Source organism: Mandrillus leucophaeus, unplaced genomic scaffold (genome assembly GCF_000951045.1).
Source record: "Mandrillus leucophaeus isolate KB7577 unplaced genomic scaffold, Mleu.le_1.0 Scaffold65, whole genome shotgun sequence".
Lineage (NCBI taxonomy): Eukaryota > Metazoa > Chordata > Mammalia > Primates > Cercopithecidae > Mandrillus > Mandrillus leucophaeus.
This window is the reverse complement of record NW_012107030.1, coordinates 394,842-407,829: the sequence shown is the minus strand read 5'-3', so window position 1 is coordinate 407,829 and position 12,988 is coordinate 394,842. Positions and strand designations below refer to the sequence as shown.

The 12,988-nt window shown below is 47.3% G+C and overlaps 1 protein-coding gene across 4 annotated transcripts in view; it reads left to right on the top strand.

Annotated features, from left to right (window-relative positions):
• The window catches only part of TACC2 (transforming, acidic coiled-coil containing protein 2), a 182,906-nt gene that overhangs the window by 147,979 nt on the left and 21,939 nt on the right, over nt 1–12,988 (top strand). For 2 of the 4 annotated variants that reach the window (XM_012001062.1, XM_012001063.1), the window contains 5 exons: nt 4,553–4,614; nt 6,184–6,299; nt 7,677–7,848; nt 9,167–9,307; nt 10,172–10,261. In XM_012001062.1, coding sequence (XP_011856452.1) covers nt 4,553–4,614; nt 6,184–6,299; nt 7,677–7,848; nt 9,167–9,307; nt 10,172–10,261 — 581 coding nt within the window. The remainder of the gene's footprint in view (nt 1–4,552; nt 4,615–6,183; nt 6,300–7,676; nt 7,849–9,166; nt 9,308–10,171; nt 10,262–12,988) is intronic. The other 2 variants (XM_012001065.1, XM_012001064.1) reach the window with 1 other exon arrangement.

Below are 12,988 nucleotides of genomic sequence, written 5' to 3'. Positions count from 1 at the left end.
TTTTTTTCCTTAGAAAATATAAAAATACTAACAGTACTTTCAGGGCTGATATGTACCTCATTCAATGGTGGCATTTATTTGTCCATCTTCCACACTACTAAAACAGACAACTTACTAGCTGAGTGACATATTTGATAGTTGTTTGTTTCTATAAAGATTGAACAAATATGTAAATACATGAGTTTGGAACAAAACTTGGTTAAACCCATTACCTTAGAAAATGGGAAGATTTGGGAAGTCATGACTATAATTTTAGTTGGTAGACAATCAAAAATCCTTCATCAGTGTGAAGACACAACAGTTGCGGTTTCAGGAGGTGCGGCCCCACTGCATCTACCTCGCTGACGCACCCACGGTCCCTCCAGCATCTGGATGTGGAAATACTGTTAATGTAATGAGGTCCGGTCTAGCAGCACCAGACACATGCCCAGGGGTGCTGATATGATCATCAGAAAGAATCCGTGCGGGGCCCCAGCTGTGATCTGAGACTCTTACAATGAAGTCATCAACCGCAGGAAAAGGAAATGTTGAGTGAGAAATAATAATTATGATTTAAATACATATTCGCTATCGTATTAATTCTATAGGTAACAATAATAAGCTAGGGCCTGTCATTGGGTGAGGACTTACTTTGAGCTGTGCAGTCTTCTATATTCATGATTTCATTTCATCCTCTCAGTCTGCAGAGTGCTTTTCTACAATTCCACATTTTAAGAACAAGGATACAGAGGCTTGGAGCTGTTAATGACTCCCCCAGTATCCTGGCACAAATCCGTGGAGAGCCAGGTCTGCCTGACTTAGCAGCTGTGCTCTTTCTGTGAGCATGGAGAAGGCTTGCTGCCTTTGCCTGTAGAATGAGGCTATTGACTAATCACACTTTCCTACCTAGGTCCGTAGGAGTGGAGTGTTGAAGAGCTTCAAGTTGTCTTTAATATTTCAAAACACCTGAGTGTAACTAGTTTAGAAGGATGCCCAGGGGATTAAAATACCATACTTGGGCTGTAATCGTATCAGCTCACTAGGATGACACTGGTCATCTTCCGCGGATGAAAAACTCATTGACAGTTATAAATGGTTTTCTTTGCATGGTTGCTTAGCAAATGCCCTTTTTTGGTGCAGTCTTTTAAAGCATGATGCAGTGGGAGAAAACTTAACCCATGTGGTTCTTGTGGAGGAAAAGATTAGCAACCATTGGTCTACACAGCTGAGTCCTCTCCTGGCTGTCCAAGAGACCCTGACAGAGTGCAGTTGTTTTAGATTCACAAGTCTCAGTGACTCTGGTGGCCACCCAGTTTCCCTGTGTCCTTTACCACAGCTCTGTTAGTCCCTCCTTCCCACTCTGACAGAGGGGAAAGCGCCCTCCTTGGAAGCCTCAGCTGTTCTTTAACGGCAGGCACCGTCTCTGTCACACTGCGGACACTTAGAAGGGTGATGGTGGGGAAGCGGGGAGCAGCTCTCTGTCTCTTTCCGTGGACTCTTTTCTTCTCCCCTAATGTAATGTCACTTAGGTTAAAAGTTCCAAAAATACTAGCCATGAGCAGGAATATATCTGATCATGCTCCTTTACATTTGTGTAACCCACAGAAGGATTTTTCTCTTAAAGTATTTCATTTTTGCCTACAAAATATAGGCTGTTTGAGCTCCACTTGTGAGATAAGTCAATAGGCAAGGAGACATCGGGTGAGTTGGCTTCCCTGATCCTGGGAACAGAGGCTAGACTCAGTGGCATCCTTCTGGCTTCTGCTGAGGCTCTTTCCTCTTCCCAGCAAGCCCCCAGCAACTAGAGTCAGATGAAAGCAGCGCTGAAGCCCTCTCGCTGTGCAGTGCCCCCATAGGAAATAATTACCAAAAGCAGCCCTCAGAAATGACGGGACCGGGGAACAGTAACTGAGCCTCTTCGGCTAGGAGCAGCCACACACGCTAGCAAGGGCTGTCTCCTCCAGTTGAGAATATGATGTGCCACTTGGTATGGTGGCATCACCCTTCCTGGCCTGCCAGCTGTGTGTGGCATGGTGTGAAAATGGGGCTGAAATTGGATGTGGCTTCACCCCTGTGCCTGCCCTTTGAGGCTTAGGATTTGAAGCAGATGAGTGAAATTTTGAAAACCATCAGAAAGATGTTTTCTCAAAGGATCAGAGATCACCCAAGATGACAGGAGGAAGTATTTATTTTTCTTACATCCTGTCCAGGTCACTTTGTAAATTATAAATCAGGACCCCAAATGACTGTAATTGCAGCAAGCAGGGCATGTTCCGAAGGAGCATCTCCAGGCGTCTGCCACTCGTCTGGGGTTGACGGGGAGGAGTGTGGGCCTTCTGAAACCAGGCATCTCACAAATACAAACACTAATGTGGGTGTCAGAGAACCCCACTTTTGCACCATCAGTTGCTCTTTCTGAAGGGAGGAATGGGGGACACAGGACAGTGTGAAGGAACTTCCTTTTGGCAGGTAGCAGAGAAGGCAGATGAGTGAGCTCCGTGAACTAGAACTCACCCAGATTCAGCCACCAGAAGAGCTGAGGTTCCAAGTGGGACGCTTGAGTGAGGCGAGCTGGTTACCAGAGCCGGGCACTCGCCTGAGGCCACAGGTCCCTGGAAAAACTCTGCGGTGGTCTGTTGCTCGTTTGGTGTGTCCTGGGTGCCCTGTGCTGTATTGGAGTGTGTTTAAAGATTTCTGTTAAATAATTTAGGGCTTGTAATGCCTTGGCAATCGTAATGATACTTTAGAAGAGGCAGCTGATTCACTATTATTTTCTCAACTTAAACAGCTTATAAAAGAACAGTAAAATGATAGTCCCAGGGTTTTATACTTGGAAAGTGATAGACAGATCACAGAGAGACCCTAAATATCACCTCGTCCATCCCTGTCTCCTTCCTCCTTCTCTCTCTCTCTCTTTTTTTTTTTGGAGGCAGTCTCGCTCTGTTACCCAGGCTGGAGTGCAGTGGTGCAATCTTGGCTCACTGCAACCTCTGCCTCCTGGGTTCTGGTGATTCTTCTGCCTTAGCCTCCCAAGTAGCTGGGACTACAGGTGTGCACCCGGCTAATTTTTGTATTTTTAGTAGAGATGGGGTTGGCCAGGCTGGTCTTGAACTCCTGACCTCAAATGATCCGTCAGCCTCAGCTTCCCAAAGTGCTGGGATTATAGGTGTGAGCCTCTGTGCCCTGTCCTGCTTCTCATTTTTAAGGTGAGGAGGCGATTAAGACTTTACAAATTAATGCTTCTGTCTTAAGCTGGGGCAGACCCTGGGGTTCAGGCCTGGTGTGAGAGTTGGAAACACACTCTCTCTACTCATCTCTATTCAGGATGCAACAGGGCTTTCTGGCCTTTCATCCACAAAACTGTCTTCGATCTCATGAGCTGGCCATGCCGAGTAGAAGGATGTGTTTGCCTCACCAAGGGAGATTCAGAGATTCCTGAAAGATTGTCCACTTGTTTAAGTAGTTGGGGTTATTCAGCCATTTGCAGGTTTTAAGAAAGTCCTCCAGGAAATATCTCATTTTAAAGCTCATAGTTTTTGGATGATGCCTTTAACAATAGGCAGAAATAAAGGGGCTTTAAACCAGAACTGCTATTTATCTTTATTTTCATCTTTAAAAAAGTCGAAAGATTAAACTTGATGAATTGCCACTGATGCTTTTTCACAGTGGGTTTCTGAGCAGGTCACTCTTCACCTCTTGGCTTTCTTTGTAAGTAGAAAAGAGGCATCTGGTAGCTTCAGATTGTGGCTTCTGTGAGGACAAAAGTCCATTCTGGTCTTATCCACCGCCATATCCGCTATGCCCGGCATAGTGCGAAGCATATAGGAGGTGCTCCATTCATTTGCTGGACGGGGAATTCAGTTGAGCGTCAGCTCAGTTTCCAGGTACTGGAGGCAGGCAGTGGTGTTTGCCATCTCCATTGAGTGTATGGGATTTTCACCAATCCATTTTAAACAGGTCATTTCCCCACCCATTGGACTTTACTAGTCTTTGTGTTTGAAAATAGATTCGGACCAGCCCTGAAGACACTGGTAGATCCCTGGGAAAGGCTCCCGGTGACTTGCAAAGCTTCTCTTACCAGCAGCACTGAAGGAATCATGTCGTTCTTCCCTTACTTCAGAGGGTGGCCAGAGCTGAATATCCAGAGAGGGACAAGTAAGGGTCCAGTTCCAAAACATCATGAGGATGTATCATCCCACGTGTTGCACATGAGAGTTACAGAGGAAACCAGCACTCAGAATGCACATGCTGTCTTATGGGAACATTCAACGCAGACCGCTCAGGTCCGGCCACACTCGGGCTATGCTTGGTCGTGCCATGGAATTCCTCAGGACCTTCTCAGCCTCCCTAATGGCAGAAGCCCCTTTACAGCAAGACATCTACCAATTGTCTGAAAATAGCCGAGCTGGCCCTTTTCTTCAGGCTATATAAGAAGTCTCTAGGCAGGGGACACCATCACCCAGAGTCTTGTGATAGCAGCCACCCTGCCTGGCTCAGATCTTCCCATTTTTCTCCTCTGGCACTAACCTGATCTTTTGTTTTTTTGTGTTTGTTTTTGTTTTTGTTTTTGCAGAGTTGGATTACAGAAACTCCTATGAAATTGAATATATGGAAAAAATTGGCTCCTCCTTACCTGTAAGTTCTTCTGCCTCGGGCCACTTAGGGGACTCGCTTTCCTGCCTTCAGGGGCCTCCTCCCCTGTGCAGAGCGTCTCTGGGAGCTCAGACCCCAAATCAAGTGCTCTCTGTGTACACAGCTTCCCGGGTGCACAGCGATGATGGACTGGGGCTGGGGGGTTGAGGTTTGTACTCAATCCACTTCGTTTGACATTTTCAGGGAGAAAATCATAGAATGCAGTTAGATGTCCAGCAGAATTACTTTCTTAGACTGAGAAAGAGCTAGAGATTTCTTTAAAAAAATAAAATGAGGTAGTGGTGGTTTTTCAGGTATACGATTAGCTGTTTTTGAGAAATTGTTTTAAGTAACTGAATATTTTCTCTGGGCAATAAGCCTTTCTCCCTGGTTTTTCATTTTAAGAGGTTATGATGGGCACTGTCTTTCCTGGCATAATACCTGCTGCCCTGGGGCATGTTATTCCAAGGGTGACCTCTTGCTGCTGTCAGCGATGCCCTCGGAGACGTGTGGCACACAGGAGGGCTTGCTTGCAGCACTACACAGTCCTGGACGTGTTGCTCTTTATCTTACTTTGCGTCAGTCATTAATGCCGGGGTTACTGCTTCCAAACTGCAGGTTGCTGTAAGTTAGACCTGAAGGTTGGGTGGGAGAATGTCCCCAGGCACAGGCTTAACACAAGCGCCACATCAGTGAGGTCACAGCTGCCCAAGTAAAGTGCATGGGCTTTGTCATCATCCCCGGTGTGTTGCTTAAAGAGCTTAGCTCTGTGATCGCAACTGAGTCCACAGTAGTTGAGGCCATATACATAATACTAAGGGTGACACATTTTACCACTGAAGGGGAACTGTCATATGTTTTGAGATCTTTGATTTAAATGGATTGAAACCACAAGGGGCCCCTTCCTCTTGTGCCACCACCCACTGCCTGGCTCGTTGGCAGGCCTTGTGGATGAATTTTGTGAGGAGCATGCCCTGCTCGGGAACAGCAGAGCCACCCAGAGATTTCATGGCGGTGCAGAGCAGCATGCCTGCCGGCCTTTGCAGGGACTTCTTTGGGGACCCCAGCAGGGCATGTGGAGGGGGGGTCTTTCAAGGTCTTCCCATCACTGAGAGATGCCAATTTCCATTTTGGGGCTTCACATCCCACAGCCCTGTTTCTAGTCCAGCTGAGCTGCTCTCCAGGCCCCTGCCCTGGGCTCATTCAGCTACGGTCAGACCAGCTCTGGGCTCTTGCCCTACCTCTCTGTGTATCTGCAATGGCCAGCGCAGCTCCTGGCCCAGAGAAGGTGCTCAGAAAATGTTGGTGAATTGAACAAAGTCCAGCTCACCAATGCCGTGGAGTCTTCTCCACTGGCGCACGTTCCTACTTGAACTCGGTTGTACTTTCTCTGCATCCTCCTTCCCTCCTAACCAGGCCCCACTTCCTCCTTTCTTCCTGGTGGCTCCAGAACAATGAAGGCTTTACCCTGGTGGGTTATTTGTTCCCTGTTGAAGAGTGCTCTGGTTTTCATCTCAGCTGCACGTTCAGGCCAGCTGTACCCAAGCTGATATGTGACTTTGATCCCTGCAGCAGGACGATGACGCCCCGAAGAAGCAGGCCTTGTACCTTATGTTTGACACTTCTCAGGAGAGCCCTGTCAAGTCAACTCCCGTCCGCATGTCAGAGTCCCCGACGCCGTGTTCAGGGTATGACTTCCATGATGAGAGAGTTACACATCACGCTGAATGTTCCAGAGCCTCTGAGCGCCTTCATGCTGTTATTTTGACTTCATTTCAGTGCATAGATTCAGGCAGCTGACACGCCACATAATTTTTTTTTCTTTTTAATAGAGACAGGGTCTCACTATGATGCCCAGGCTGGTTTCAAACTCCTGGGCTCAAGGGCTTCTCCCACCTCAGCCTCCCAAAGTGCTGGGATTACAGGCATGAGCCACAGTACCTGGCCAGCCCACATTTTAGTCTCTCTGAATGTCCACAGGGACATAAACACATTGGTTTTGTTATTGGCTGCCCTTTGGACTAAAGCGAAATCCTTCAGCAGTTGACTGTGTGACCCACCCGCTATAATCTCGCCCAGCACACATACACCTTATTCCATCATTTGTCTAAAGGGGACACTGTGGTCCAGCATTCAAAGCTTGAATCCCACCTGTGCCCCACGACCCCCTCCTGGTTGTGTGACCTGATGTGAGGTACTTGGCTCTCCTGGGCCTCAGTTTCCTTGCATGTAAAGTAAAAGTAATAATGAAACGGACCTTGCAGGGATTTTATGAAGATTAAAGGAGGCTATCAGTCTTCCAGAGCATCCCCCAGCTGTGCGACGGGGAGAGGGCACTCTGTCTTCCAGAGAGATGCTGTGTGTAAAGCTCTTGTTGAAGTACCTGGCACGCTTCAAGTGCCTGGTAAATGTACATTATTGATATGGGTGTTCATGTTTGCATTTATGAGGGCTAATGTTTGGAGCAGTGCATTGTTTGATCAAGTAAGTGTGGGCATTGCTGTAAGATTTGGACCAGCCTATTTTTGTCTGCCTGCCCCTTTAAGCAGGAGTGAAAGTGCTTGCACTGACTTCTCAAACTTACAAAAGAGACTCTGCAGACTGCCCAGGGTGGTGAGAACAATGATGATGGTGGTTACGTTACTAAAACAGTAGCGGCACCAGTTGAGAGGTACCGTGTTAAGTGCTTTACGGGCATGCAGCATCTCATTTAATCTTCACAGAGAGGTCCACTGTCTCCATCTTATAGAGAAGGAATTGGAGGCACGGTACCCAGTCACTTCCCCAGAGTCCACAACCAGGCAGCTGGTGGTCTGCTGAACTGCGGAGCTTGGGTCTGTAGCCAGTGGCATCTGTAATTCTGCCCCTCCCTTAACACTTGGTCCTGGGGTGACTGCCCAGTCTAGAGGCTGCATGGCCACTGGAGACCTGGCCCATGTTCCTCGGGAAGTCCAGGATTCCTTGTGATATGGTCACATATCACATATCTGCATGGTCAGGGGATCCTGGTTGATTTCAGTGAGTTTCCCAGTGAGAAGACTGAAGATGCCCTTTGCTTTCCCCAGGTCAAGTTTTGAAGAGACTGAAGCCCTTGTGAACGCTGCTACAAAAGCCCAGCATCCTGTCCCACGAGGACTGGCCCCTAACCAAGAGCCACACTTGCAGGTGTCGGAGAAATCCTCCCAGAAGGAGCTGGAGGCCATGGGCTTGGGCACCCCTTCAGAGGCGATTGAAATTGTAAGTGGAGTTGGAGGGGCCCCAGATCACAGGGCCAGCTATGTATTGTCGCCAAGAAGGCCAGGCCTTCAGAGCAACACTCACCTGATACCTGCCATGGGTCCCACCCTGACTCCCTGACCACAGAAGCCAACCTGGGCGATCCCATACTGTGAGGATGAGGGGAAGGTTCTCTGTTCACATCAGTGCGGTTTTTCATTTCCCACTTAAGTACTTTATATGCCTTCAGGGTTATTTAGTTTCCATTTTTCGCCCCTTAGGACTAGACTGTTGCCTTGGAACAGTCGTTAAGCAGTCCTCTGCAGCTTCATCCTTGACAGAGGGCAGGGGACCCTCTTCTGGGAAAGTTAGTTTTCCTGGGACTTAGTGATGGGAATTTTTCCTGTTCAAAGACCAGGACTTTTCCTGTCCCCAAGCCCTGCTGGGGTCTTGCAGAGTAAATAGAGCTGAGCTGAAGGCCTCACTTACCCCCGAGTCCCTGCACAGCACACATGTCACATGGTCTTCTGCATTCCCCAAACTAAGCGATGCCCATGCCATGGTCTTCCATGCGTCTGAAATGCACCATCCTTCTAGGTGGATTTTAGTTTTATTTCCTCTACCTCCTGCCCAGCAATCCCCAAGCAGGTGTGAAGCCCTTGATTTGGTGTGTTATTTTTGTTCTGTGTTAGTAGGCCATTTCTCTCATGCATCAAATGTTTATTGAGCACGTACTGTGTGTCTGACAGTTGGATGCTGGAGTGGATACTAGAAAAACAATAGTAAAAAGAGGGTCTAGATGTGAATCAGTCTCTCACATTAATACTCTGAAGCACATGTCCGTGGTTCACCTTCTACAAAGCTGGCTTCTGATTCTGAAGTCTTTCTGATCTATCAGAAGAACTTTTTCATTTGAAATCATCTTTCCATGATTGAGAAAATGACCTTTACCAAAACCTTACTTCCTATATATATATATTTGAAAGTATTTCTGGAAGAGTTATGTTATGTTTGGAAAACCCACCAGCTAACTGGCCTTTCACCTTCCGCTAGCTAGCTGCCACTCACTGACCAGGGAGTGAGGGTGGCATGAGAGTGGGAGGACACTGAAGGCTGCCCTTTTGGGGAGGGGGTCGGGTCTGCCAATCTCAAGATGTCCATTGTCAGCATGTGGGAATTAGTCTAGATGAAACCACAAGTAATGGCAGCTAATTGATACTCTCTTTAGCCTCAAGGCAGAAATGTCCAGCAAATGGCTGCGTGGCCCTTGCTTGGAATCAATATCACTCTCTGTTCTCCTCTATTTTTCTTGTGTGTCCTCCTCTCTGCCGGCGTTCAGACAGCTCCCGAGGGCTCCTTTGCCTCTGCTGACGCCCTCCTCAGCAGGCTAGCTCACCCCGCCTCTCTCTGTGGTGCACTTGACTATCTGGAGCCCGACTTAGCAGAAAAGAACCCCCCACTATTCGCTCAGAAACTTCAGGTTTGTAGCCCACGTGTGACCTTTTGGGAGTTTGTGAAAACCTCAGTAGAGAATGAACCCCCGAGGCCCAAATGAAATGAGGCAGGATTTGATGAGGAGCTGCCAGGAATGTTCCCAGTGACGTATCTTCCCTTCAAAGAATGGTATACGTGACGTTCTTTACCCACGGTACCAAAGTGATATGAATTGTGTGATTACATATCGAACAAACCGTTTCTATTTCAATTTAGAAACTGGGCCCAAATAGTCATTATTTAGAAGCATTGATAGCCCCCAAAGTAGTTTCTGTGATTTATTCACTGAACCAAGAATGTTAGATCACCACTGAGCCAAGCTGTTTATATATATACGTGGCTATCTCAGACTCCCAGTGAGATAACATCTGGGCTCAGTCTTGCATCTAGAACCAAAAACAATGATGTACTCTGTGCTTTAAATTTGACAACTTAATTTGATATTCTCTAGACTAGGACATTCAGAGTAAACCTAGAGAGATTAACAGCCGTATGAGAGATGCAGCTCCATTCATGGAAACGATTGGCCAACTTTACCTTAAGAAAGAAAAAGGGAAAGAAATCAAAGAAAAGAGAACAGCAAAAATTTTGATCCCATTTTGAAAATCATTTTGTATTCAACTGCACAATACTTCCTGACAATCACAAGGGTGGTTTTTTAGAAAAGGAAATTAAATGCTTATTTCATGATCTGCTGAGGTGCTAATTGTGAGAGAAAGATGGAGCGCGTGTTTTTCCCGAGTGCCTGTCATGACACATTTTCGTGGCACGTTCATTTCTCGGATGTGGAAACCATTGACGTCTGTCTTGATGCATTTCCCTGCGGTCTGCCCACACTCCCTGCGGGCAGGAGGAGTTAGAGTTTGCCATCATGCGGATAGAAGCCCTGAAGCTGGCCAGGCAGATTGCTTTGGCTTCCCGCAGCCACCAGGATGCCAAGGTACCGGTTTGCTGCTGCGTGCGCCACCTGGGAATGTCATGTGTGCCGCTGGGGTCCAGAAGCTGCTTTGCTAACCATCCGCCAGGCGGGCATCGTCGGTGTCCAGCAAAGGGTCATTTCCAAAAAGCTGAAAGCGTCACTCTTGCATAAATACACACTGAGCACATAGCTGAGATCCATTTAACTCGATAATGCTAAACCGCGGGATGGTAATGCTGGTTAAATGGGGGAGAATACAGAGACCAGTGTATGGGTCAGTAGGGTAAAGAAGGCTAGCCTGAGATGGCAAAGTTGAATAGAAAACTGGTTAGCACCAATTCAACAGAGAAAAACAAAATCATGACCTTTGAGGGTTTTTTTTTCTACAGATACCATTTGTTTCTCTATTGAACAAACATAATTTGCAACTTTTCTGTTTTCTACAAGTTAACATCTGACTTTGTTGCAACGAGGCTCTAATCAATAATACATAGTAAGTGAAACCAAGACATTTGATAATACTCTAGACCAGGCCAAAGAAATCCTTTCTGTAAAGTGCAGATGATAAGTATTTCCAGCCTTGTGGGCCATACTGTCTGGCACTATTCCAATAAAACTTTTACTTATTTGCTTTCTTTCTTTTTTTTTTTTTTTTTATAAAAATCAGCAGTGGGCCATTTGGCCCATGGAGTTTCCCAATTCCTAGTTTTAGCATGGAGTGTGACATTGACAGGGCATGCAGAAATCTTTTTGCCTGGCTTCCAAGTTTGGGGTAACTTTCATTAATAATTTGAATGAGTTGCTGATGACGTGCAGAGCGTGTGTTTGTCCCTGGACTGCCCATGCAAACCTTGGTCTCTGAGGGCGGCCTCGTTCCCACCCCTTACCCCACCCCAAATTGGACATCCCGATGAACCTGGTGTGCCAGACTGTGCTCTGTGGCTTTGAACAAGTAGGTGAACCTCTCTGAGCCTCAGTTTTGCCGTTCATGAGATGAGGCCAATAATAGCCAGTTTACAGGTTGCTGTGAGGATGACAGACGTCTGGTGTGCGGAGAGTGACACCATGCTTGACACCTAGTAGGTGTGTGATAAAGGAAAGCTGCTGCTCTTAGCTGACACTTCTCCTTTTGCTTCTGTTACCTGATCAGGTGCTGATCAGGTAACGCTCCCAGCGTCTGTCCTCAGTAGGTGGATCCGGGTCCCATTTTACAGATGGGGAGATGGAGCCACTTGACAGTGATTCACCAGCCTGTTGGGGACTAGAACTCAGGTCTCCAAGTGAGAGGTCCCCAGCCAGGTGTGGTGGTACACACCTGTAGTTCTAGCTCCTCGGGAGGCTCAAGTGGGAGGATTGCTTGAGCCCAGGAGTTCAAGGTGACAGTGAGCCGTGATCACGTCATTGCACTCCAGCCGGGGTGACAGAGTGAGACCCTATCTTTAAAAAAAAAAAAAAAAGTACGAATGGGAGCCCCTGGCCTGCCTGCCTGGAGTAACAGCTCATCTGCAGGGGTCGGGGGGCAGTGATGTCTGTGTCTCTCATCCTTGGTACAGGAGTAAGAGTTCCGGCTGCTACTACGGCCCTGATGGCCCCCAGTGAGGTTTCCTTGGCCATATGCAAGACACCCCTCCCAGAGACAGTAGGTGCTTACACTGTGGGTCTGCAGGCTGGGAACAGCGAGACCCAGGGCAGGGACAAGAATGTCAGTACAGACTGGGGATGTCCTTGTTCTTGTTGCCAAATCATAAGCTTAGTTCGAATTTCCATGAAAGCAAGATTTTTAGAAAGCATGAAGCAGTGAGGACTTCCCCCCACCACACACACACACACACACACACACACACACAAAAGATTTATTTCTAGACGTCCTTGGGGCCTAAAGACAGAATGAATTGCATGTAGTTTGACCACTATAAGTACCGTGTATTCCTGTCCAGAGTTTGAGGTGGAACTGAGCATGTTTGGTGAGTAGCTCAGGGTGGATATGGAGTGTGCTGAGTGCCGTGGTCCCCCTGCCACCTCCTTTGGAGAGCGGCCAGAGACGACTGTTGGCAAATAATGGCCAGGAGTTGACTTTTTGTCAATTACAGGCTGTTCTCAGAATATGTGCCCCAGTTCTGAGTTAGAAAATAGTGTCATGCGTGTTCATAGTGTGTGGGTCGGAGAGGCAGCCCAAGCCACCTCTTTTATTTCAGAGGCGTGTGCTCAAAGGAGTATTCTGTGAGGGTAGAACTGTCTTGGAGTCTAGAGGGAACATGTTTCTCTAGTAGAGTAACTTGTATTGCTTTTGTAAAAAGTGCATTACCTGGTGATGTTGGCCCGTGGAAAATAGATGGTATTCCTGTAGCTACCCAGCCCGAGGGTGGTCCACGGGCCTGACCTCAAGTTGGTCTTTGTGGGTTTCTTTTTCGTATAGAAAGATTGTCCCTTGCTGCATTGGAAACTGCTGATGCATAGGAAGAGAAAACAGCAGCTGTGTATCCAATGTGCCTTTTTTTCTGGCCATATATTTCAGCAGTAGGTGACACAGCTCCGTCATTTTGCCAACATGGTCTTAAGCTGTTGCTAACACAAAGATGAAATCACTTGGAACGAAAAATATCATATTGCATGGATGAAAATCACCATGAGCTAGAGTGGGGAGTGATTTTTCCGGTTGTTCCCTAAAGCAGCTTTGACTTCCATTTCTCTTTAGACTGATGGAGAGCTGAGTCAGCCTTGGAAGAGCTGCAGTGGGGGTTTCTCCAT